At 45.0% G+C, this 22,923-nt stretch overlaps 1 protein-coding gene across 2 annotated transcripts in view; it reads right to left on the bottom strand.

The window, feature by feature from the left end:
- The window catches only part of bcl2l1 (BCL2 like 1), a 28,008-nt gene extending 5,906 nt beyond the window's left edge, over positions 1-22,102 (bottom strand). The window contains exons 1-2 of one of the 2 annotated variants that reach the window (XM_076740990.1): positions 21,961-22,102; positions 16,712-17,474 (exon numbers count right to left, since the gene is read on the bottom strand). In XM_076740990.1, coding sequence (XP_076597105.1) covers positions 16,712-17,269 — 558 coding nt within the window. In that variant the 5' untranslated portion in view covers positions 17,270-17,474; positions 21,961-22,102. Of the gene's footprint in view, positions 1-16,711; positions 17,475-20,015; positions 20,224-21,960 lie in introns of those variants that run through there. The other variant, XM_076740991.1, reaches the window with a different exon arrangement.
- Positions 22,103-22,923: the final 821 nt, after the last annotated feature.

Genomic DNA, 22,923 nt, shown 5'->3' with positions numbered 1-22,923 from the left:
GATAACAGAACCGTGCAGCCGAGTTTCTTTCACGCCCCGGGTTCTCTTGCTGCCTGATACGGTGACATCACCATCACCAGTGAAGCACAGCAATACAGAGCCAAACCTGAACAATGAAACTGGCTGGCCCCTGAGTTCTCAGGAAACACACATACCATGAGATCACAGGTTATGGGATGACTTCTGCATAATATACATGTATGACAGGGCTGAGTAAGGATTCTGAGAAAACCATTTTGACTTTGTGGCTAATATTTCTAAGAATATGAGTCAATGTGTTGGAAGATAAGGGGCGAGATGGTGCGGTTGTGGCCTCGATTCCGTGTTGTGCGCTACCATGTCAACCAGAAATGAACTGGTGATACTAACATACATATGTCACGCTTACTTTGACGGTTTTAGAGCTCTTTACCACAAGATGTCTGAAAGTGTGGTGACATTTCATTTTGCAAAAGAATCCAATGAGAATCCAAAAATAAATGTATCCTGCTAACAAGTATTGTCTGAAGCCTGATGTATCTTATTCCTCTGTGCCACAGGCCTCCATTGTTGTCCAAAAAACACATCCGTGAGCCACGCTGCTGCACTGAATGACATGTTCCTTCATTATGACCAACGCTGACACTGTAGTTTATTTTGAGTCAATCCTAACTACACTGTCCTGCAGCTGGGAATACACACTCGAGCCCCAAAATGTGTATTAGTCTGCAGCTGAAAAAAGCCCAACACAAGCATAGGTTCATCCTGTCTGAGTAAAACTTGCTAAAAACTGCAGTGTCCAGCTGTTTTAGGGAATCACTGAGCCAATTTTAGCAGGAGCAAGCCGGCTTTGGGCTGAGCGCCATAGACGGCGTCAGAAAACACTGAGAGACAGACTTATCTGACAGTATGAAAATGTCAGGCCGTGCTAGATTAAAACGATCAGTTCACCAGAATTACAAAATGATCAAATACAGTAGATACAAAGTATAAGCACAAAAAACTTTCTGATGAAGTCAAACTAGCCACCCTTTCTACCTTTGAGTGAGTGGAGTCAGTGGCTCTAGTCAATGAGTAGACATTTCTAAAATATTTGGCTGAGTGCACAGAGGGAGGTTTGGAAGTTTCACTGGAGGCAAAGTTGACTCAAGGTGAGAATTTCACCTTCAACTCGATGATCGTTCCTCATCTCTCACTCAATAAACAGTGTGGTCCTGCACACTGACCCTCTGATCCACTTGACCAAGGTCTTGTTAATGACTGTGAGGAATCAAAGAGCCTCTCTTTACTGTACGCTTGGGAGGAAGAAGGGGAGGAAGGAAGAGGATGAGTAAATATTAGTCTTCAACGTCCCCGTGACCTCCAACAGACCTTGATAAAGGACATGAACATTGTCAGAAAAGATAAACTGGCCTTCCAGCTGGCCATAAATCCAAAGTTCACTATCAATGTTACAAAGATGGAAACATGGAAGGAGCCTCATTATAACTGAGCTGCATTCAAGTAAAGCAGCTCAGATTAGCCACAAGAGGTTGATAAATGCTACTTAAGTAAATAATGACACCGTGTGATTGGACAGGGCTGTACATCCTGTAACATGAGTCAGTGCTTCACTGCAGCCTGACCACTGCCTATCCCTTCCTGTGACAGATTTCAGAACAATGTGAGGAATGTGGGTGTAGAGAACAAACTGCAGCACCTTGTGATGGTGACTGACACCTGCAAAACTGACATGTCAAGACATGTAGGCTTTCATTCAGCAGCAGGAGCCAAAATAGAAATAAACATAAATAAAACTGAATGTGACAACTTGCTATTCCTTTTTGACATATGCTCACATTGAAAACAGTACAAAGACAGTATATTTAACGTTTGACCTCATCGGCTTCATGGATTTTTGTAAATATCTGCTGATTCTGAATGTGATGCAGCAACATGTTCTGAGTGCCAGCTGTTTTTGGTACTGGGGTTGTATATGATGACACAGTGTGTACAGATTACGTTGGTAGTGCCAATGAATGCAAAGGAAAGCTCCTTCATATGCTACACAAAGCTCTACATGACCTGTTCCTGCTTATATGTCTACTCTTATTGGGTGTGACAAGTATAGCATATACTGAATACATACTGACAAAGATTCTCTAGAGTTCATAGATCTCTTTTGTTTGATGTTAATATTCCACTGATTAAATACCAGATCTGCACAGCAGTATTAGTGATAAATATTTAACTGTTAAGTTTCAATGGGAGAGAATGTTGTCTGTTTGCTTAAACACACCTTAGCTCAACAGCAAAGGTCTACAATTACTTTATACAAGCCCCACAAATATATTCAAACATACACAGGCTGTTGGAAAAAATGTTTACGATGGTTCAAACAATCTCTACCACAATCCCCACAAATGTGTCCGTGAGGGGATGAATCTCTCGTGTCACCTGGGCTCACTGAGGCAGAGCTTGGAGCAGCAGTTACAGGTTTTACTGCAGCAGCCGGGCTCATTTGGTGTAATTGGAACAGCCCACATAGACCAGAGGCTGAGTAATGGCTCGAGGGGTTAGGCTGGTGATATTCCATTTTTTTTTGCTATTGTCAACAAATCTCATGTGAAGATCAAAGCTGACCATGTGTTAGTCTGTTTCTTGAATCTCAGACCTTCCTAGCCTGCGGCTCTCTACCCAAGCCCACTGTTTCCTACTAACTACGTCAATCTTTAAAAACAGGCGCAAATGAATACACATTTGGTGTTACGCTGAGTTTTTCAGACAGCAGGACAATGAATCAATATACCATCAAGAGAATACCTGAGGGGCTCCTGGCGTATTTTACCAGCATTACCAGTCAGCTCACTATGCACATGTCAAGGCAGCACCGTCGGTTTGATATGCTCAGTCTCCCCTGGCCCCACCTGGTAGGTAAAGCCAGTCTTTATCTACTCTCCCTCTTTCCCTTTCACACGGTCACACCTTTATTTCTTTATCTCTGCTCCATTCCCACAGGAAATCAGGTGCTAGGCAGCGGCCTGCGGAGCTCTTTCAGGCCCCGTCTCCTGTTTCTTTTTTTTTTCTGCTTTTGCAAAGTCTTGAACTTTGTCTTTCTTCGTCAGCCAGAGAGAAAAGAAAAAGGATGAGGGAAGGATTAGCTCATGAAAGCAAAGGGCTGGATATAAGAGAGAAAGGGAGAGGAATAGCGAAGGGGCACAGGGAAGGCGATTCTGCAGTTGGTTGCCACGGCTACTGGAAAGCAGCTGATTAGCGTGTGTGATGTGTGCGAGTGTGTCTGGGCCTGCCGGTCCATCCTGTGGCTGATAAATGGCCCAATGCTACATGTGGAGAAAGCAGCGTTTTAACGATCATTAGCAGCAGCTTCCCATTCATCAGCTCTGACTTGTCGGTTGCTCCGGTGTTGCACCATAACAAGCTGCAACACTCAAATCCCCTGATTGTGAAACCCCCTGACCACGACACGCACACATATACACACACACACACACACACGCACCTCACATAACACCTCACATCCTTTTCCTTTTAGGCAAAATGGGGATGGAGATGAATTGAAATTCAATAAGTTGGGGACACTCTGAAAAGGCACGCTGCGTTAATGTTAGTAATCGTATGAGTAATCATGATGTCAGGCTGTGTGAGCAGGTATTGGAACACGTGTTTAGCTGCTCAAGTATTTCAGGAAATTGCAATGGCCAAAGGTTGACACACCATAAACAATTCTGAACGACTGGTAGTATTTATAAATGCTTAAACAACCACTGATTGATGGACAAAAGTGGTCGATAATTGATGAATTCACATAATTTATGAAGCAGAAATGCCAAATACAGTATTTGTAAGGCCAGTTTTTTGCGACCTGCTGAAGAATACCAATTAGTTGTAGCTCTGATATTCATGTCATTGGATTAGTACTACAATTTAAAGTTCAGCTGTACATGTAAACACAAGCCCTCAATACAACAGATAAACAGGTGTCTTTTAAAAAGGTCAGAGCCCCTCTGTCTCTTTGCGTGCAACATCTGATCTAGACAGCTTGCTTTCAACAGACACGGGCGCTTTCTAGCAACCCGCAGAGCACATGACGCCCAGGCCATGCCGGCCACAAGCAGTGGCTGGAAACCTGTTGAAAGACGTAGAGATGGTGGCTGTTACAAAACTGTGCTGACGTTAGGAAGGAAGCCCAAGGTCTCATTCACACAATTCCAGACTGTTCAGCGTGGCTCGCTGTTAAGTGCTCTACGGTGATAGAAAGCTGACAAAGGCGCTTCCCCTTGGACACACACATGCGCTCTCACACATAAGAGCCACTCTGAGTGTATGTGTGTGTAGGTGTGCGCGTGTGTATGCATGCAACACTCCCTCTGAATAGCAATGACTTTACAAAAGCAATCTAGATGAACCAGCTTTGAACCAGTCCCATGCAGAGAGAGGGGACAATGATCACATGAGGGACAGTGACTGGAGCCGCTGGGGGTCATGCTCAACGGGGAGCTGGCCATTGTGGACAATCAAATCAATAATGGCTGAATTTTTCTCCGATGAGAAAGAGAGGTGTGGGAAAGGTTTTTTATTCTGGCTCTGAGACTAGAACTGATAACAAAGCAAACATTTGCACGGGGTTTAAAGGAATTCCCAGTTCTAATATATTTGGGACTCAGTTCAGAACCTTTCTCGACACCACAGCCTAACTCTGTGATACTGTTTCAGTCACCTGATACACATACATAACTCCAAACTACCAAGAGCATGTTTTGAATTCCATGTGCATGCGTTAAGAAGAGCATATCTGTGTGTGTGTGTGTGTGTGTGTGTGAGAGAGAGAGAGAGAGAGAGAGAGAGAGAGAGAGAGAGAGAGAGAGAGAGAGAGAGAGAGAGAGAGAGAGAGAGCAGTGTGTATGGCAGAAACAAATGTAAGGAAAGGGAACGCTTATACTGTCTGTTTCCCCTGTAGACTGAACCTCAGGCAGACTTTCAAACTAGCAGTGACTGACAACTTTTTATAGTGTACTGCAGACAAACCATCAAGTCTATTTCCAGGCCTCTGAGCAGGCTGTCTGGAACTGACGACTTATTATAGAAGAGCAGTTTTGTTCAACCCCTGTGAGTGATGGCTTTGTTACACTGATTCACAAAAACTCACAAGGAGAGACCCCTAATGAAAAGGATTAGAAAGCAGAGGTGAGCAGGGAAAGAGTCTGAACACACGGTCTGAGGGAGGGAAACATTCCCCGACAGTCGAGAGAAAAAGCAGGCTCTTAATGCACTTAAAAATGTCAACTGTCACGGCTGTAGCTGAGCAACACTTCCTGCAAGCTGCAACACTTGGGATGTGTACACGTGAACACTGAGCGGCCTTGTGCGCACACACACGCACTGCGGTGTCCCTGGGCCCAGAGTACAAGCGCGGAACACAACACACTTTGTGTTTTTGTTTATTGCGTAAAGTCGCTGTTGCATCTGTTTGACAAAACACAGTTTACAGGCCGACATGAGGAGGTGTCCTAGCGCTCAACAAGATGATGTCATTTAATAGGAGTGTGTACTGTGAGGGTGTGACAAGTGACTGAATGTGATGTGTGCTATGACCTCCGCCTTACACGGTGACAAACAGTCCATGAGCTGATCATAGGATCACAGTGACTTGGCAAGGCCAAAAGAAAGAGCAGATTAACTTCCAAGGTTTAGATAAAGCACCTGAGGAAATACAGGCACACTGTAATGACTAGTTTCATCCTGGATGCCATACTGTGTCCGACAAATCCAATGAGATCATCCACATTTTAGCACAAAGGCTCAAACGCACATGAGAAACAATCTCTTGTTTTGGCATTATGTGGACATACCAGTGTGACGCTTGCATTGGCTGCCCCGCTACCTCAACACAGTGGTCACTGAAATGAATGGGGGGGCTGCCCTTTGTCACACAGCACTTATATCAGTGTCAACGGTCTCATAATGAAACACAATGATCTTACAGTTTAAGTGCAGCACAGCCTCATAACCCTCATCCTCATCAACACTGTCGTCACCATCATGTGATTAGCGTTTCTGAATTCATCACTGCTGCTAGTACTGCTATCATTCTCCAACACTCGTGGTTGCATGACAATGTGAATGTCTGTTCCATCTTCCTTATCAATGTCCTCATCATCTTCAGAAGTGCCCTCTCTTCCTCCTCCCCCTCCTCAGATTTACACCCCTGACCACAACTCAAGAAGAGTCACTTGGGTTTATTTTCAATGGCCAGCTGTTGCGCTGATTCTCGTGTATTTTTGTTGACTTCCTGGGATCCCGAAGAGGAGTTTTCGGTTGAGATGAGGACTCACTGACTGGTAGCTGAACTGTGGATTTTGATTGCCGCATTGGTGGAGATGTGACAGCATTTTCTCATTAAGTATCTACCTGTCAGTATGGCTTTTTAGGAGTCTGTTCACACAGATATAGACTAATAAAAACACTTTTGAAGAAAGTGAAAATATTACACAATAACAGGCTCATTAGCCCTAAACACTTTTTTATATTTGGTCTCTGGACAAATGAAGTTGAGGAGTCCTGGTTTACAGATTCTACTCTGATGCCAGATAACATGAAGAAGGAAACAGTCAATGGGACAATGGGAATCAAGTCCAATCCAAACAGGCAGACTGCTCAAGCTAACAGATGAAAGCGAAAAACCGGTACTACACTTGCTGATGCCTGAAGAGGAGCGCATCCATTCGAATCGTGTTGCTTAAAATGTGCATATTTCACACAGCATGTTTCATATGTAGCTATTTTATATTTAAGCGTTCACTTGAATAAATAGGGCTGTTTTCACTGGATGTGGTTCCCCTCGAGTTATTTTTCTGATGCACTGCTAGGAATAAGAAAACATGACATTTAATCAACAAGCTGACAGGCAGCAGCTCTACGCACAAAAGGACCCAACTGTCACAGCTCTGAATCAAGTGGGAGAGTTTGAGAGAAAGTGTTATAATAATAACTAGACAACCTTTCTTCATTCTTCTTCTGTATGTCCCTTATAGAAAACACAGAACTTTCAAAAATGGCTCCAATTAGTGTGAGGAATGAGGATGAGCAGCACAACAGGAACCTGCATGGGAAATTACTGCCATCAGCCACTGAGCTATGTCACACTCCTGTTGACTTAACGTTCTGGGTTAGATCATTGCAACCTGAAGTATGTAGATCAATGCTGGTGTTGAGGGGGGGGTGGAGTGGGGACATCAGAACTGGTTTGAAGTGTGATGGATCATTTCCAAGGAGCAAGAGAGAAATGAGGAAACTGAATGATTAAACTTCGCCTCAGTGGTGACACTTGTGCCAGCATCGATGTGTCTGTATGTTCTCTTTCGTCCCCTTTTGGACTTTGGAGCTGGCTCTGCGTCTCTATGTGTGTGTCTGTGCCTGAGTGTGTGTGTGTGTGTGTGTGCGCGTCTCTGTGTGTGTGCACACGTTGAGCCGGCGGTGAGACCATGAATTAAAGAGGAGATTAATGAGTCAGGACATGGAGGCTCAGACTCCAATCTGTTCCCTGCCCGACTCTGGGGGCTGTCTTCTCTACAAAACCCCATTCTGTCAGCAAACACATACACACATACACATGCATACAGGCACAAACACACACGCACAAACATATATATATATATACATCACTGGAGCACAGTAGGAAGGCCAAGGACTCAGGACCGTGTGTGTATGTCTGGCAGAGAGAGCACATGGTTAGGAAGGTGTTAAGACAGAGAAGGAGAGAGAGGAGAGGGGTGGCTGAAGGAAAGAAGACGGGATTCTCTTTGAATGGATGTCATCCGCAGTATAACCCTCCACTCTGTAGGCCATCACCCCACCCAGACACCTCACCATGACCCTTAGACCTGCCATCTGTTTGGAAGGCACAGAAACAGGAATTAAGAGAGGAAACAGTGAGACTGAGACAGAACGAAGGACACAAAGAGAGGCAGGGAGTGAGACAAAATAAGAAAGAAAAATGAGAGGAAACAAGAACAAAAGAGCAAGGGTGAAGCAGGCTGCAGGGGGAGAGAAGGCTGACGAAAACCACTGGAAACTGAAAAGCGGGAAACCCATGAGGAGAAAAGTATGCGGAAAGAGGAGCAAGTGGCAGCAGTGGGGCTCACCGACACGTTTCCTTGAAACTACGCTTCCCATCGCTTACTGTACATTTCCAAAAAGTTCAACAACATGAAAAGAAAGCCATTCCCCAGAATCACTTCAGCACAGATGAATATCTATAAGCCCTGCACAAGTCTGTTTCTGTTCTATGTCTATTATCTCTTGTCTCTTATTGCAGAGCAACTGAAGACATCTTTTGTCTTTATTACTTTACCCCCTCGGCCATTCAAATAAGCCTGTGATGAATATAACCATGATGGCCTTGATGCTCTTTATCATCATTTAGTCCTCGTGCTATATGCGAGTGGGTGCCACATTACCATGAAATACTCATCAACCCTTGCTATCCATCCCTCAGCTCTCCCACTTTAATACATGCCATGAGACTCACTAATCCCATGATATGCCTCATAATCTGATCACAGATATGAGCATAGAGAGAGAAACAGGACAGGGTGAGACACATAGAGAGAGAAGGATGAGAGGGGTGAAATGCAATCAGAGAGGAGAGGGATGCAGGCAGATGCTCAGGCTTTGCACTCAGCTGCATGAAGACAGAAGATGGAAAAAACAGAAGAGAATCTGCAGTGGGAGGAAGGGTTGGGACGTGGGCTGGAGCAGAGAGGTAACGAACGAGGGGCCAAGCAGACAGAAGGAGAGGGGAGAATGGAGAGGAAGATGGAAGGAGGGGGAAAGACATGCTCGTGACCTGATTTCACCACTAAGCCTCGGAGAAGTGGAGCAGCACGTAGGCAACCAAATACAGTGTCTTCGCTCTGCTCCAAAAAACATCCAGCTGTTCTGTTCCTGCAACATGTAAGCTACACGTATAGAAATCTACACCACACACACACCGCAACATGCATGCAGTGTAACCTATTAACCCACATGCTGCACTCTCATCTAGCTGAGTCACTGGCCTCGTCTTCCTCTCTGTTTGCCTTCCTCGCCATCTGCATCTGCCCCTCTCTGCCCTTGTCTGATTCATTCTTGACTGCCGCACGTTTGCCAGAAACTTCCAACGGGGAGCGGTGCACAATGGTGCGCTACAGTGGAAGTCTAATGTCTACCAGTCTGGCAAAGTCGCTCTAATAGCTCCACGCTCTGCAGTGTGCTGGCAGTATAGACACACACGCTCATCTATTACACAGCTGGATATCTGTCCTGTATACATAAACAGCGTCTGGATGTGGAACATACGGGCGGCTGGCTGCTGTGACACCAGTGTGTGTGTTTCTAAATGAGAGAGAGACGAGACAGAGAGAGATTCTGATGCAGTCTAAACGTAGCAAATGTAATCGTTAGAGATTGTATTGATGTCCCACTGCTGTGTGCGTTTCCCTTTGTGTGTGTGATGCTCCAAGATTACAGGTCTTATCTTTCACATGACCAACTGATGTTCTGACAGAAGCTGTAAACACACACACACACACACACACACAGGGCAAAGTTGTTGTCTAAAGGCCTGCTCTACCAACAATTCCCTGCTATAGAAATGATCAGATGAGTGGTTATCGATGGACTGACTGTCAGATTGCTTGTTTCATAGGCTAAAATAACTATCACAATAAAGTGATTACAAATTTTTACTCAAGTCTGTCCACATCTGAAGTTGTGCTGTGCGTGCATTTGTTTGTCACCCTGGCTGTAATGCCCTTTGCACCAGTTTGTCACATCTAAAATAGAGCAAAAGGCAGATGGGATAATCCCGCAGGAATGGTACAGTCCTAATTTCCTCAAACGTGAGCATGAGGCTGCCCCCTGCAACCACATGAGAATGGTTTGGCCAAGAGCCTCTCCTTAAAGGCAAATAAGAGCCTCTAAACATGTAGGACGTACGTTTTCACATACTCACAGAAACACGACCAACACACACCTAAAATCATGTGACATGTCCCTGATGTTCTTGTCATGGAGCTGAAGGCAACTGAATGAAACAATCTGTTTGCTGCCATTTTCAAGCTGTGACTCTGACACACACCATTGACTACAAACACACACGCACACAATACACATGTCGGATCTCACAGATCATGAACCACTGAGTGAGCTGATGCACATGCATACAAAAACAATAGACACATCCATGGCTGAGCAGCTACATTCATACAAAAACGTTCAGAGATCCATCTGCATAGAGCAACAGACCACAAAGAGGCGGTTATTGATGGCGCTCGAACAAAAGTGTCTGCCATTGATCCAATGCAAAAAGGGTTTACGGGAGAACCGTCTGTGTGTGTAGTTCTATACGTTACAAAGTTGAAGAATGAGGCAGTGAAAAAGTCGCTTTGAGATCAGCGATGGCTTTGTCTGCGAAGCGACAACACACCTGTGGGCACAACTAAAAAGCCAGTAGAGCAAATTCCTGTGCATGTGTATGTGGCCACAGGTCCTTTGTTTGAGATAGTCACATGACCAGTCTGACTTGGCGCCGTCCCCTCCCCTCTGCAGCGCTCTACTATACAATAAAACGGGCAAATGTATGAGACAACAACAACCCGCACCACGTGTCTGATTATGAACAAACACAAAATCAGTTCATGGAAACTTTGCTGGCTTAGCAAAATACTATCCTTCAAACAAAATCCAGAAAAAAACATCTCTCCTAATTAGCCGCATGTGAGCCGTAAGCAATTAAGGGAAGGGGAGGTTGATGAGATGGAGGGAGTAACAGAGGGATGAAGGGACAGATGAAGGGATGATGGCAGCAAGACAGGTGGGAGTGGAGGTGTGGGGGTGGTGAGTGGGGATCAAGTCTGTGGAAATCAATAGCGCTTATGATGATGTTATGGGAGATGTATGTGTGTGTGTGTGTGTGTGTGTGTGTGTGTGTGTGTGTGTGTGGTGACAAACATGGGAAAAAGCATTGGAACATGGGTACACAGGGTTAACGGCAAGATTGATGGGGCGTGTGGTAGCATGTCTTCTCTGCAATATGTTGTGCCACTGTAGTTTGTGGGGTAGAAGAGAGAAAGAGGCAGGAAAGGGATGGAAAGGAGGAGGCAAAGGAGAGGATGTGCAGACAAGGGGGGAAATAAAGGAGCTCAAAAATGATGAATAGAGGAGGAGGGGGGAGGAGGTACAGATAGAAAAATAAGGGACAGAAATCGATCAGTGGCAGGGGGAGGAGCACTTGTAGAGGAGATGGGAGGACACAGGAGAGAAACAGAGGGAGAGACGTGTAGAAGATGAAGGGTGGGGGGGTGATGGTGAGAGGGCGAGAGAGAGAGAGAGAGAGAGAGAGAGAGAGAGAGAGGGAGAGGCGGAGAGGGGCGGGCTGGATAGGTCCCAAGGGTGACATTTCCTTCTCTTCCCTGGTAGGATAGTCTGACAGACGACACGGTGGATCTTAACTGCCTATCCTATGTGCATGTTAATTACAGAGAGAGAGAGAGAGAGAGAGAGAGAGAGAGAGAGAGAGAGAGAGAGGGAGAGAGAGAGAGAGAGAGAGAGAGAGAGAGAAAGTCTGCTAAGGAGAATGGCACAAAGGAAGCTCAGGTGTTTCCGTTGTCAAAACAAGTCAATGGACTCAGCCTGCACAGGCCTTTAATTACAGCCTCAGAATCAGTATAGATAGTCTTACATTCCCAATCACACATATAGATCAACATACTGTTTATGTTGCAATATTGTATATCTGTGTTACTGTCGATGTGTTGTAGGCCAAAACAGCAAAACAACATCTCTGGATACATTCGGACTTCCCCAGCCCGCCTGAGGCTCTGAGGCCAAAGCCCGCTGGTTCCTACTGCAGATGTGAGCCTTTGAATATATATAGTTAGATTTTTTTCAAAAGGATCAGTAATTTCACTTCAAAAACAAGTAAGTGGTATTTGTTGGGGACTTTCTGGCTGCGGAAACACACACATTTGGTGCTCTTGCATTTCTAACAATGGAGCTCTGTGGCACTGAGGGATGACATACGTCAGATACACAAACAGTACTTGTTAGTAGATATAGTACATTCATTAGAGTCGCCATTTCAATGGATTTGTTGACGACAAGAAAAACACAGAACATCAGCGGACTTTTCATTGAAATGCTCCTGTTGAAAATGGCATAACAACGTGTTCCATATAGAGCCATAGGCAGCAGCGGTGATGAAAAAAACCAAGGCATTATGGATAGACTTTCACTGCTTGAGGACATTTTTCTTGTAGTTAACTTCTCCTTGACCTTACCAAGACCGTCAACAGCACAAAGCAGAACAATTGGGATAATGGTCTCTATTTCTCCACTAGAACAAGCCCCCGACCCAACAGCCCCGTCCAGCTCCAGCCAAGCTTCCCCAGACCGTGGCAGTGTGGCTCTTCTAATGAGTTTAGCCTTTATTAGTCTGTCAGAGGGAAAAAAAAAAAAACATTGTTTCCGCCAGTAGCAGGTCGAGATATTATTCATCTATAATTGGTAATAACCCTGTACCCCCACCCTGAGGCGGCTCAATCTCCACTGAGTAATCACTGCCATCGCCTGCTCTGCTGGAAACAGCATTATTAGGTCGATGGCGGTGTCTCTACCTCTGCTGTCTGCCAAGGTTTATTATCTGACAATATATGGCTTAAGTCCTGCGCTTCTTTTAAAACCACAGGCTGTGGAGGGAGAATCTGGCTGAGCGTATTTATCGCACATCAAATATCTCAGCATTCTGGACAGCGGAGGCTCCAAAATAAGCTCCGGCGGGATCATTTAGGCTGAGGCTTTATCAGTTTTTATGACAGCGAGGCTGGCTCTGTAGTGCAAAACACCTTTCACTTTTCAATATTTAACTGTCACCCCAACAGCTTCACCAGTTCAACAGACTGCCTCGCTTTGTCTTTGGATTCATATATTGAAAATCTACAGGAACACTGAGATTTTGTCTACGCACTGTCATATTGAAAAATGCCAATTATAATTTCACAGAGTCAAAGAGTCATATTTAATACAATTTTTTATTTTATTAATTAATCGCTTTTCTCGTGTAGGAGGTGTATTCAAATAGCTTGTTTTATCTGAGCAAAACCCAAAGACATTGAGTTAAATACCATATATTTTACAAGTGATTTTGTCAATCCACTCATAACCAACTAGACAGAATGGAGCATTCTTGGGCAGTAACATTGGAAAATTACTGCTTCCCTGATGACCTGACCTTAGCTTGCAAATGCGATGTTAAGTGTCAGATAATGGAGCTTAGACAACCACAAATTCTGTAAACTCTCAACTTTTGGGAAACACCCCCAAGCGCAATCAGGAAGTTATGCCAATACTGATTACCTCCAGATTACCTTCATAAGATTGACTTAGATCATCCATTCACACACAGAGAGAGAGAGAAAGAGAGAGAGAGAGAGAGAGAGAGAGAGAGAGAGAGAGAGAGAGAGAGAGAGAGAGAGAGTGACCTTGCTGCTGCTTAGAGCAGACTTATATTTCATCAGCTAACACTAAGAGCACACCTGCCTCACAGCTTTGCTCAGGTTCCCACATCTGCCAACGGCTATGTGCTTCATCCCTGTGAGGAGGCGTCAGGGGAGAGGAGGAAGGAAGAAAGAGGGAAATAAAAGACAGAAAGGAAGAGAAACAACAGAGTCTCGTGTGGGTTTACTCGGAGACTCTGGTACATTTCAGGGAAAGTGTAGGTGGCTTTGAACAGAAAAACCACAAAAAAGTAATGATATTGTGACAAAGAGTGGGAAAGCTCTAGACTCTACTGGTAAACCCCCTACCGAATGTAGATTTTAATTTAACACTGCAGCTTGATGCTACCCCCTGTGGCAAGTAGAGGTCGACTGACTATCAGCTTCTTCCTGCTCCAAACTTATTATACTGGATTTAAAAATCCACTATCGCCACCTCTAGTGGCAAATGTATAAACTGGTGACACGGGACTCATGTTGAGCCAACGCTCTGTCCCCATCGCCATCCAACAGTCAACCATACAAAACCTGGTGCGGAAGGAAATGGCATCATGTGCTCAAGACAATGTTATCCGCTGACAGGAGAAGTGAAACCACACCAGTGGATACTCTCAACATGCTGATCCATTCAACATTTCAGACGAAGTCATTCACTTCTGCAAGCCAAGGTTAGACTGACACACGAGCCACTGACCACGAGCCGTTACAGCATGCTAACTGATGTCGTTGGTCTAACGATGCTAAGCAAACTGTGCTGTGCGAATGTGTGAACATGCTTGTGTTTGAGGGGGTGTGTGTGGGTGCCTCGATAATTCTGACTACATGAGATCATGGATCACCCACACATGACAGATGTGTTGATTATACCGTGTTGATGACAGTGATGGTAAAAATATCTATTAGTGGTCAGGAGGAGGAATTAGATTAACCATTAGATCAACCTCCTCATCACTGATCTATTCTCACCGTGAATGCCCCTCCAGTTTGTGAAGTTGGTAGAGGAATTCTACCATGGTGCTGTGGACGCGTTGTACCTTTAATAGAAAGTGGCTGAGTTCCTCATTTAAAACGACATCCGCCACAGCAAATAAACACACTCACATTTCCCAGAGTCTCCGTCATCCCAGTTTACAACTTGCTGTGAGATCTGACTTGCCACTCATCTGCATACAGCATTCAGTAAGGCTCAGTTTGCAGTGATGTTGTTAGGTATGCTTCCTGCGTAAGTGTAGGATAAATAAAAACGCTGACAACATGGCAGTGCTGGACGACAAGTTAGAGAATGACCAAAGCTACCAATTCATCCTGAAGGGATATGAATGTGTGTTCAAACTGTCATGGCAATACATCAAATAGTTGTTGAGCCATTTCACTCTAAACCAAAAATGTCAACATCATGGTGGCAGGAGAGGAAAAGTCAGAGAATCAGATCATAGAATATTCACCCTCTGGGGAACATGAATGTCTGTACAAATTTTGATAGCAATCCATTCAGGAATTGTTGCGATATTTCAGTCTGAAGTGGAGGACTGAAAACCAACAGCACAGCACTGTCATCCATGGTAATGACACTAACACGGCTAAAAACAGCAGCACCAGAAATAGGGTCGTATTGCATTTATGAGAACATACCTCTGGGAGCTGCTAAGGAGGATGCTGCAGCATCCCTTCAACAAAGGAACAAGAAACATCAGTATGCTGGAAAGCTCTCGTCTGCACAATCACATACCGTTTCCTCAGGTTTCTATAACCTCATCCTCACCACCCGCCTCTCCTCTGTGTCTACAGGTTTCAATCCAACGTGGAAATAAATAAAGAAATTCTATGTGTGCAGTGCAAACATCACCAAGTCACTTTCTGCCCAGTGGGATTTTCTTTTAGGCATGCTGTTCAGCCGCTATAGGATCGACCTTCGACCTGGTGTTGTGCAGCACGGGAGAAAATATAAACAGCCCCTCCCTTCCCCTCGCTCTCCTTCATACCATCAAATGGCCGCCACAAAGGAAAAGAGCTGACCTTAACTGTCCTGGAGGTGTTCACACACACACACACACACACACACACACACACACACACGCACGCACACACACGCACACACAAGGATTGTCAGTACCAGGATGGCCCACTCTCCAGCTAACCCCAGAAAAAAAAAACCTATAGCTTTCATCTGCATGCAGCTGCCTTGGTGAAGAACATAACAGAAGAGAGGACAAGGCAGGGGGGACAGAATGGACAGATAGTGGAAGAAGAAAAAAAGCAAAGCACAGAGCCAATCGACTGACCGGAGTAAAACAAAGGGCTATCTGTAAAAGCCCTGGACTTCAGCCCACCCTGTGATGAGAGAACTTCGATCCCCAGGCAGGCGGGCTGCAGAGAGCTACAAAGCCCTGATGTAGCCTGTTAAGCTCCCACTTCGATTCAGCTCATTGAGCTCCATGCTGCTGATCAATTAGAGAACAGCTGAGCCAGCTGCTGACCACAAAAAACATTCTGTTTTTACTGTTTTTAAGCACAAACAGGTTCTTTTAAGACCGTGCGTGCTGCCTGTTTTCTAGGTCTTTCCATTCTATCTAATCTGAAGTCTTTCTCCTCCGTCAGTCACAGAGCCAACCCCACCCCTCCGCCATGTCACAATCTCATGGAGGCTGATGCAGCTGAAATGTTGGCATCCTGACTTATCTGGGCCCATCTGCATTAGATAAGTATGAAGCAATAAAGACTATGCTCTGGGTTTTCTTTTCCCATGGAGATACAACTCATCACCAGTGATACAGTATCACTGGAGGTCAGGCCACTGTTAGAAACGCAGCTGACAAACAGGCACATGATGCACACAACATGCCAGAACACTGAAGCAAATCTAGTCTTTTCACTATTTACCAGAGACAGAGAACCACATCTGAAACCGCACATACAACCAAAAATGCTAAAAGCCGTTAGCATCCACACACATTTTCCAGGACTAGTTGGAAAAATACGGACAGGATTAATCTGAATTTTCCAACTGGTGGCTGCTCGGTGCTGCAGCCAGCCGTGGTGTGTAGGAAAAGTGTCAACATGGAAATTTTTCCATACAGGCAACCTCAGCTTACCGTGAAAGGAGCTACACAAGCAAACAGCATCATATGGCAAGCGCTTGAATACACTTCTCATCTCTGTGTATGTTTGTGTGTTTCTGTGTGCCTCTATGAGAGACTCACCCATCCTCCTTGGGTCTGGATCCAGGGCTGGATGTGGATGTCCAGGTAGACCGTCATCCACTCTATGATCCTGCCCACCAGCGGACTCATCTCCTTCTCCACGCACTCTACGCACAGCGCCCCTCCGAAAGCAAAAAGCCCTACTATGCGGCCCCAGTTGACTCCATCCCGGAACACCTCATCCATCACGTTCTCGAAGCTTTGGTAGGCTGTGGCCGGCGTGATGTGCAGCTGGTTGTGCAGATCGCTGAAGGCGCGGGCATATCGCAGCTCAAACTCGTTGGCCGAGTCACGGAGGGCTTCTTTGACCGAGTCCAGGCTTGTCGTGGATGGCAACCGTTCCTGCCGCAGCGGGGACGCTGGAGGGGTCCCAGGGCTCATGCCGTTAAAAGTCCCGTTGGCGTGCGTTGCTACCTGCTGTTCCTCTCCCAGTCCTGCCTCCTCCCCTCCATCAGTCCTGTTTGGAGGCTCTATGAGTCCCATGTGGTAGAGAGGATAGTTTCTCTGGGAGAGTTTATAATTTATGTAGAAAACCACCAGTTCTCTGTTTTGAGACATTTTGTGTTTAAATAGGTTTTTCCTCTTTACCCCGGTCCGTCTCTGCTCCCCTCTTGGTTGAGCCTTGCTGTGTTAGAGTGAACACACTGTGCGAGGCTTTCTCCTTGCTTCTCCTCTGTTCAGACCACCATGGTCAGCTGATATCCAGAGGACACGTGGGGGGTGAAAACCAAACCTACACAAGGCTGACAAATCAGCTCAGGTCCTGTAGAGAGACAATGAAACAACAATGAAAGGTCAAAATCTGGACGGACTAGAGAATGCTGTGATTGTGTGTGTGTGTGTGTGTGTGTGTGTGTGTGTGTGAGGAAAGGGGCGTGTGCAGGGATGGCTGTAGACTTTCAAATTAAATTTGGACAGGTAGGGTCAAAGTGCATTTCTCTAATTGGGCTGCTACATATGGAACAGATGGCAGTGATATTAATGAGAAAATAGCAGAGCGAGTGTGTGTGTGAGAGGAGTGGGGGGGGGTGGGGAGGGTGGAGACAGTAAGGAAAGACAAAGGGCGGTGTTAGGAAGGTGAGGTTTTGGTGAGGAGAGATCAAAGGGACAGTCTGAGCTTTAAGGTCCACACAGTCGCCCTGTCCTAATCAGTGACCTCTGACCTTCAGTCTGGACTTTTAGGCACTGTGTGTGTCTCATCTCTCAGCTGTCTCTGTTACTGACACACTGATCTGCACCACCATATATCACCATACAAGACTGCCTTTAAAGCTGATGACTTATTATCTCAGTATTGGTTTGAACGTATTAATACTCATTATCTACATTGGCCTCATCACTGCTTCATTATGAAGGTGTGAACGCAGGTGTCTGAAACACTAAATAAACTCTAAGATGACTCGAACCTGACAGCAGTTGCTGGTTGCCACTGCCAACCCTCTCAACGATAAATTTTGCTCTTCATCTGCCCTACTGTAGCGTTAGTTGTTGCACTAAAATTAAACTACTTTGCTTGCAACATTATTGAATTTCCAGTGTACATAATGCAGTGAACTCTTACTGAACTCCGAGCTGAAAACTCTATTAGCAAACATATTTCAGGATATCTTGAGTAATACTGTGGTTTAGCATTGATGTATGGCAACAACTACAGTCCTGCTTTAACACACACACATGAATTTACCCTTGACAGCAGTCTGGTATGAACGGGTCAAATGCAGGTTGAATATTTGATACCTTTGTTAAAAACTGTCTGTGTGCAAATGTATTGGAAACAATGATGGATATAAGAACCCCCATATTGGTACTGTAAATAAAAATCAATGTAAATCCACTACTGCTTGAAAATAAAAGCGTGATTAAGTATGCAGCTGCTGAAAAAGAGGAAACATGATGGTTAAAAAGCTGAATATCTATATCTACAAACACATTCATGTTAGAGGTGCAACGATTATCGCTTCGTCAACAGACAGGAAATCCAACTGGCAACTATTCTGATAAGTAATAAATTAAGTCTGTCATTTTTCAAGCAGAAATAACAAAAACATTGTCTGGTTCGCCCTCTTGACTTGAAAGGATTTGATGCTTTTCTTTGCCATACATGATGAGGAAACTGCGTATCTTTGGCTTTGAACTGTCGGTCAAATAAAACAAGGAATGTTTCTCCTTTGGGCGTGGAAACTATAAGAGACATTTTACACAATTTTCTTCCCTTTTTTTTTATTTAAAAAAAGAATCATGAAAACAATGTGTAGATTAATTCACTAAGAAAAGAACTGTTCAGCCCTCAAATGTTTAAAAAGTAGTTTGTTTTAATTATTCTAAAAAGCATGTATATGTTAATTAGTAGTTATATGCAATCTGTGTCTATCAACACAAGTCTCCCATCTGCCTTCTGACACGATCTTCAAATATTCTGGCTTTGAGCCCAGTGATAAAAGCCTTTCCATCATCCTCTGCTGTCACTCATCATTCTCTGTGAATGTCGCCATGAAGAGGTGTATGCAGGTATACAGAGACGAGGGAGGACCATGACCGACCGATGATCCCAAACTGTCAGCCTATCATCATGTGAGAACCTGACCTTTCCGACAACAATATTGACATTTAAGATGATAAAAAGGTTGGACCTAATACTTGGTGTGTGAGACAGACGGAAGGAGAGCTCCATGCAAATTGAGTCATTATTACATAACGCATGAACTATTCTTCCTGACAGCACAATGGACGCCCGATACAGTCTCTGCTGGTTCCTGGCCGATCAAGCGCTTCCAACCAAGTTTCATCAAGTCCAAAAACTCCAACTTCTTACACACATAACGTCTGCAAACTATTTGGGCCATAACTAGTAGTCAAAGACGCAGAAAGAGCCTGATCCAGCGGATGAAGAGCCACAAGGCACCAGTGTTTACAATGGCCACATGGTCCCAAGCTCCCAACACGTGGCTCGTGCTTAAACAGCACTGATGTAAACACCACACAGCTCCTACAGGAACACCACCGAGTCACGACGAAATGTAGCACCTAAACGCAACATTTGCAGCAACAGTGGCTCAAATATTAACTCAAATAAAGCAAAGTGAACGCTGTGTCCGTGTTTATTACGGTGGAATCTGGACTGTCACTTACAGATAAAGAAAGCTATGCGCGTGAGGGAGTCTGTGCTGCCTCTGTGGGCTGTAGATGTTGGTCGTGTCAGCCCCATCTGTGTTTCGATATATATCTCCATATTAAACATTTATTCCCATTTCGATCGCCGTCTCTGGTGTGTAGACTATGTAAAATGTGAACATAAGCGCCTTACCAGCAATCCTGAATAAAATGACATGGAGTAATCCTCGGCTCGCTCTCCGTTTCCCTCAGTCAAAACGTCCCGAAGCTGTCTGTCAATCAGTCTGTCTGTCTGTCGCTCTGTCTTTACAAACGCTGTCAAAATCCAAGTGTGTAAAGCAACCACTTTGTGTAAGGAGTGTGTACGTTCGCACGTCGTCTCCTCCTCCTCCTCCTCCTCCTCCTCCTCCTCATCCGTCCCCCCGCCTCTCCGTTCTCTGCATGCCCAGCCCTCCTCTATTACGTAACACGACGCCTTCGGAAATGTCTGAATCTCTGGATCACGGTCGTGTGGAGAATCCTCGCCGATGCTGGCCTTTAAATCCAGGACTGCACAGATGATTTAACTCGATCTAGTGCTCCAACCCGGGACGAAATTATAGCGTTTCCTATGCTATGCTGCAACCCGACAAACAGCGTGCGGCACAGTCTCCCACACTGATGTTTCGATTCTGTGTACATAACTAATGGGGGTCGTATGTCTTTGTGTCATTATAACATTTTAATTGTTGCACAGTTTACCAGTTATTTTGCTTATCACATTAAGTAAAATATAAAGGACACCTCTCTTGTCTGTACTGTCTCTGCGCATCAAATGAACTGTGCGCCTCATCGCTTTATCCAACCAGCATTTTGATATTTGCAGTCAAAAGCACACCTCACAAATTGAATTTACTAACGGATGAACGGGCTTCGTAGGAGCCCCTGAAGGCAGCACATTGGGCTAAAGACCTTTAATCACAACGCATAAAAAAGCGACACCACCCTCTGTTCCTGCTCTCAATAGACGTGAACGCATAAGCGATAAGCATTTCAGAACTACTTCTTAAGCAAAGCCGTACAGACAGAACAGCTCCGCCTGGACGAGCGGACCGTAGGCGATTCCCTGACTGTCTACCCCAACGCGGGACTATCCCCGGTCGGCACTCTCCCGCTAGCCAGACTATCGAGCCCACCGACATATAACGGAGCTAGTTATCTTTTTTTATGTTAGTTTTTTGTTACGTACAAGTGTATTTGACATATAATTAGTGACATATTGTTTCAAATACACCTACAGTATGACCATTAGCCTATGAATTGACTTTGTCGTTACGTTTTAACAAGTGGTGGATAAATCCTCTTTCCGTTTCCGTTAACAACATTGCTAACTTGTACCGCAGAGCTAACGAAAACTCCGGACCATTCTATAACTCCCGACCATTTATGCGTGTAGATTCTATAACTCCCGACAATTTATGCGTGTAGAAAAGAGCGAACAACAACTCCGGACTAGCAAACCAGTCCTATTACTGGCCAAGAACGTCCTGTTACTGGCATTACTGCCGCTTCGACTGGCATACTCCGCCGTCGTTTTATCCAGTAGTGTTATTCTTACTGGAGTGGTGTTAAGAAATAATACGTGTGCCAATACATAATATATGCTATAAATGACACGAATACGTGAAATATAATCAGGGGGCAGTGTATATATATGATAATACGTGAAATATAATCCGGCGGGATAGATCGTCTAAACCACCTGGGGCTACGCGTCCGTGAGCGAACTCAGTTGGGAGTCTCCGTCTATCTACCCCGTAGGCAGCTAACGCTACAGGCTACTGAAGATGGCTGTCACTGTCATGCACAGGCTTCATTCGTCAACTGTAAACCTACAAAGGTGTATTTACAGTGGCAAAAACATTTAGTGCCGTTTTCGAATATGCTTTGCATTAAATAGAGTGACATTTAGCGGGGAGAGCTAGCAGGAAACACAATGATAGCTACGCATTCTTCCAAATGTGTCGACCTCCTTCCTGAGTATAGCTGGATTCAGACAGGAAAATCCACCCTCTCTACCATCCTTTCTCCCATAATTCCGCCAACGCAACAAACACAGTCATTAGAATCACATTCGCAGACTGACCAGAAACTCTTACTTGTAGGATGGTCTCCATGAAATCATGTCTGCTGGCTCACAATCCAGACCCCGGCAGGAATAATCCTATCCGTCATTGCTAGCCTGTCTGGCTAACGCCGACGGAGATCACCCAGCCAGCTACTGGCTACCACAGATCCGCCCACAGCTACGTTCCTGACGTAAGTTCACGCCAGAAAGATGACAGGTTTCATCCAGCGTGGAGTCTGCAACAAATGCATTAGGGATAAATGTTCTCCTTCACCAGAGAATGGTATTTCTGAGTCACTCCCCGACTTTTTATGAGGGCTAGCTAGGCCGGCTAGCAGCAGGGAAGTTCCAGCTAGCGTTAGTGGGAAATGTTACCAGGCTAATGGTAGCGCTAGCTGGCTAGAAGTGAGCCAGTGTATTTGTTGGGGGTCTGACCAACTGACTCACATGAATTGTGTAAGTTGATAGTTGAGTTAAAATGTCACACTCCCCATTGTTTACCCATGTAGTCCCTGGTTTATAGATTAATAACATGGCGTTCATATGATTTGTCTTGAAAACAAAGGATGTGAGAGGTCTCCATGGTAACCTTTGTTACCCCAAAATGTAGCGCGCCTCAGGCCAACCACCAGTTTGAGCACAGTGCCACCCTGTGGACATCTTTATATAGACACACTGGAAATCCCTCTCAAATGCCACAAGGAAATTAATTAACAGCCAAATGACTTACTTTAAACACACACGAGGCATTGTGAAGCAGACTTATGGTTAAAGAAAGCAGGTTAAATCCAAGCATCAGCAAACATGCCGGGCTTAAGTTGGCTTTAGGACCCTTGGCCAAATCACATCTTGTCTTGTCATAGCAGGAAAAGCACAAGTAACAACATTTATGATGGCTCCATTTCGTTCAGTTGCCCAGATTAACCACAATGTTCATAGCCACAGCTCTGGAACTGGAAAACCTTGATCGCAATGTGTTTGCCAAGTCAAAATG

The sequence above is a fragment of the Chaetodon auriga genome, chromosome 10, assembly GCF_051107435.1.
Source record: "Chaetodon auriga isolate fChaAug3 chromosome 10, fChaAug3.hap1, whole genome shotgun sequence".
NCBI lineage: Eukaryota > Metazoa > Chordata > Actinopteri > Chaetodontiformes > Chaetodontidae > Chaetodon > Chaetodon auriga.
Note: the sequence above shows the minus strand (reverse complement) of the source record. Positions and strands in the feature narration are given on the sequence as shown.